Source organism: Austrofundulus limnaeus, unplaced genomic scaffold (assembly GCF_001266775.1).
Source record: "Austrofundulus limnaeus strain Quisiro unplaced genomic scaffold, Austrofundulus_limnaeus-1.0 Scaffold618, whole genome shotgun sequence".
Classification (NCBI taxonomy): Eukaryota; Metazoa; Chordata; class Actinopteri; order Cyprinodontiformes; family Rivulidae; genus Austrofundulus; species Austrofundulus limnaeus.
Window position 1 is genome coordinate 168,833 of NW_013953020.1, and position 1,925 is coordinate 170,757.

At 36.0% G+C, this 1,925-nt stretch overlaps 1 protein-coding gene across 1 annotated transcript in view; it reads left to right on the plus strand.

Moving 5' to 3' along the window:
• Positions 1 to 1,925, plus strand: part of hk2 (hexokinase 2) — a 70,540-nt gene that overhangs the window by 59,905 nt on the left and 8,710 nt on the right. The window contains exon 17 of the mRNA XM_014027133.1: positions 869 to 1,105. Within this exon, the coding sequence (XP_013882587.1) occupies positions 869 to 1,105 (237 nt within the window). The remainder of the gene's footprint in view (positions 1 to 868; positions 1,106 to 1,925) is intronic.

Here is a 1,925-nt window from a genome sequence, read left to right on the forward strand (position 1 = left end):
GCTTAATGGCATTTCCACCTAGACCGATGCAGCTATAAAACTTACTTTTGCCCTTTTTATAGACTATTTTGTATTTTGCTTTGAATCTAAGTAAAGATCATCTTGTGGTCTGAGGCCGATTGATGGTTAAACTCTAAATACCTCTTTCATCCACAGATTATGACTGCGTTTTCTTTAGTTCTTAATGAGATTCTTTGTTTGACTTCTCTTGGACATTCACTTTAGCAGATTACTTGCATTTTTTTCCACTGAACAGATTTATCTCTTTATTTTTCAAAACTTCTTGCTTTAATTGTTCTGAGCTGATGGTTGAACCTCTTACATCATCTGCTTGTGTTTCCYTTTTAGAGCCATCCCTTTTTGTTTTTACTTGCTTCACATTTTAAAGCTGACTGGGAACAATCAGCATAATTTTCTGCACACGGTGTTAAATGACCTCTTTAAGAATTTTCTAATTCTTTAATTATTTTAATATTTCCATTTCTCCGACCTGTTTTGCTTTCAGTCAGATGGCATGTTAAGGTCTGCAAACACTTTGCTTTTTCATTTCCATTTTAATATGTCTTCAGGCATTTAATTTAAAAATGCAAATTACATTTTTTCCTGAGAGATATATATGAATAAAGTACAAGAATATTTACTTTTTAAAAGTTTGTTTTACAAAATTAAACCATTCAGTTTTAATTAAATTGGTCTTGTTTCACTTTTATTTTTGTGAAATTAATCAGCTAAGTGAGTTGTAGTAAGTAATAATTGAATAGTTGGTGTTTTTTGCTTGTGGCTGTATACAGAAATTAGACAAAAAAAACCTGTAAAGGTTAAACAGTAAAAATTGTCATGTTGTCTGTGCTTCTCTCTGCTCCTGAAGTGACCGCCTGGCCATGCGTCAGGTGCGCTCCATCCTGCAGCACCTGGGCCTCACCGGCTCCACCTGTGATGACAGCGTTCTGGTGAAGGAGGTGTGCAGCGTGGTCGCYCGGCGTGCAGCTCAGCTCTGTGGAGCCGGTTTAGCTGCTGTCGTCGACCGGATACGCCAGAACCGCAACCTGAATCAACTCTCCATCACCGTGGGAGTGGACGGCACCCTCTATAAAACACACCCTCAGTAAGAAGCTTTTTATCTTGAACAGATTTAGTTTCTTTGTCATACATTTTGCTCAGTCTTATGTAGAGGTGTCTCACTACCAGCCTTAAATACTTGTATTTCATACTTCAGACCAGTACCTCTTTCATGCTTGCTGATGTCATATTTCCTCTCATGTTTTGTAAGTAAAAACCTTGTTACATTGTGTTTTAGACAACTTATTCAAACTTGTGATTTTTTTATGTCTAAATTACTAATAAAAGTTGTGTATTTGATCCGTTTGTTAGCATTACAGTATGTACATGCCTAAAAAAGCTTCCAGTTGATTTTTTTTAATTCAATATCCAACATATGTGTCTTAAAATTTCCATAAGTTGGCATAAGTTGTCTAAAATGTTATAGTGTGACAGGGCCTTAACCGAGGGCTAAAAATAAAAAAAATATTTGTAGTTTGGTGATATTTTTGGATAAACATAGGTGATGTTAAAGGGATCCACAATTAGTTGTAACATTAAACTTTATTTGATAAACATTTATTTTTACTGTACATTAAAGACTGTAAAAATACTGGGTAAATGATGACGTAGGCTTTGTTTACTGGTGGGAGGCCGTGAGTGAGCTTTACTTTAATCTTGGACAATATCTGATGATCGGCCCTTTTAAACAAAACCAGAGAGGAGAAGGTAGAAATGACTCAGACTGGAACTGAAAATATAGATGGAGGACAACAGAGCTGCTTCATGGAAGAAGAACCTCAGCTTAGCCTGTTTCTTTTCACGCTAGTGTGGATCTGTTTAACACAGCAGACTGTTAGTATCACTAAGTACCCAAACTGAAATAC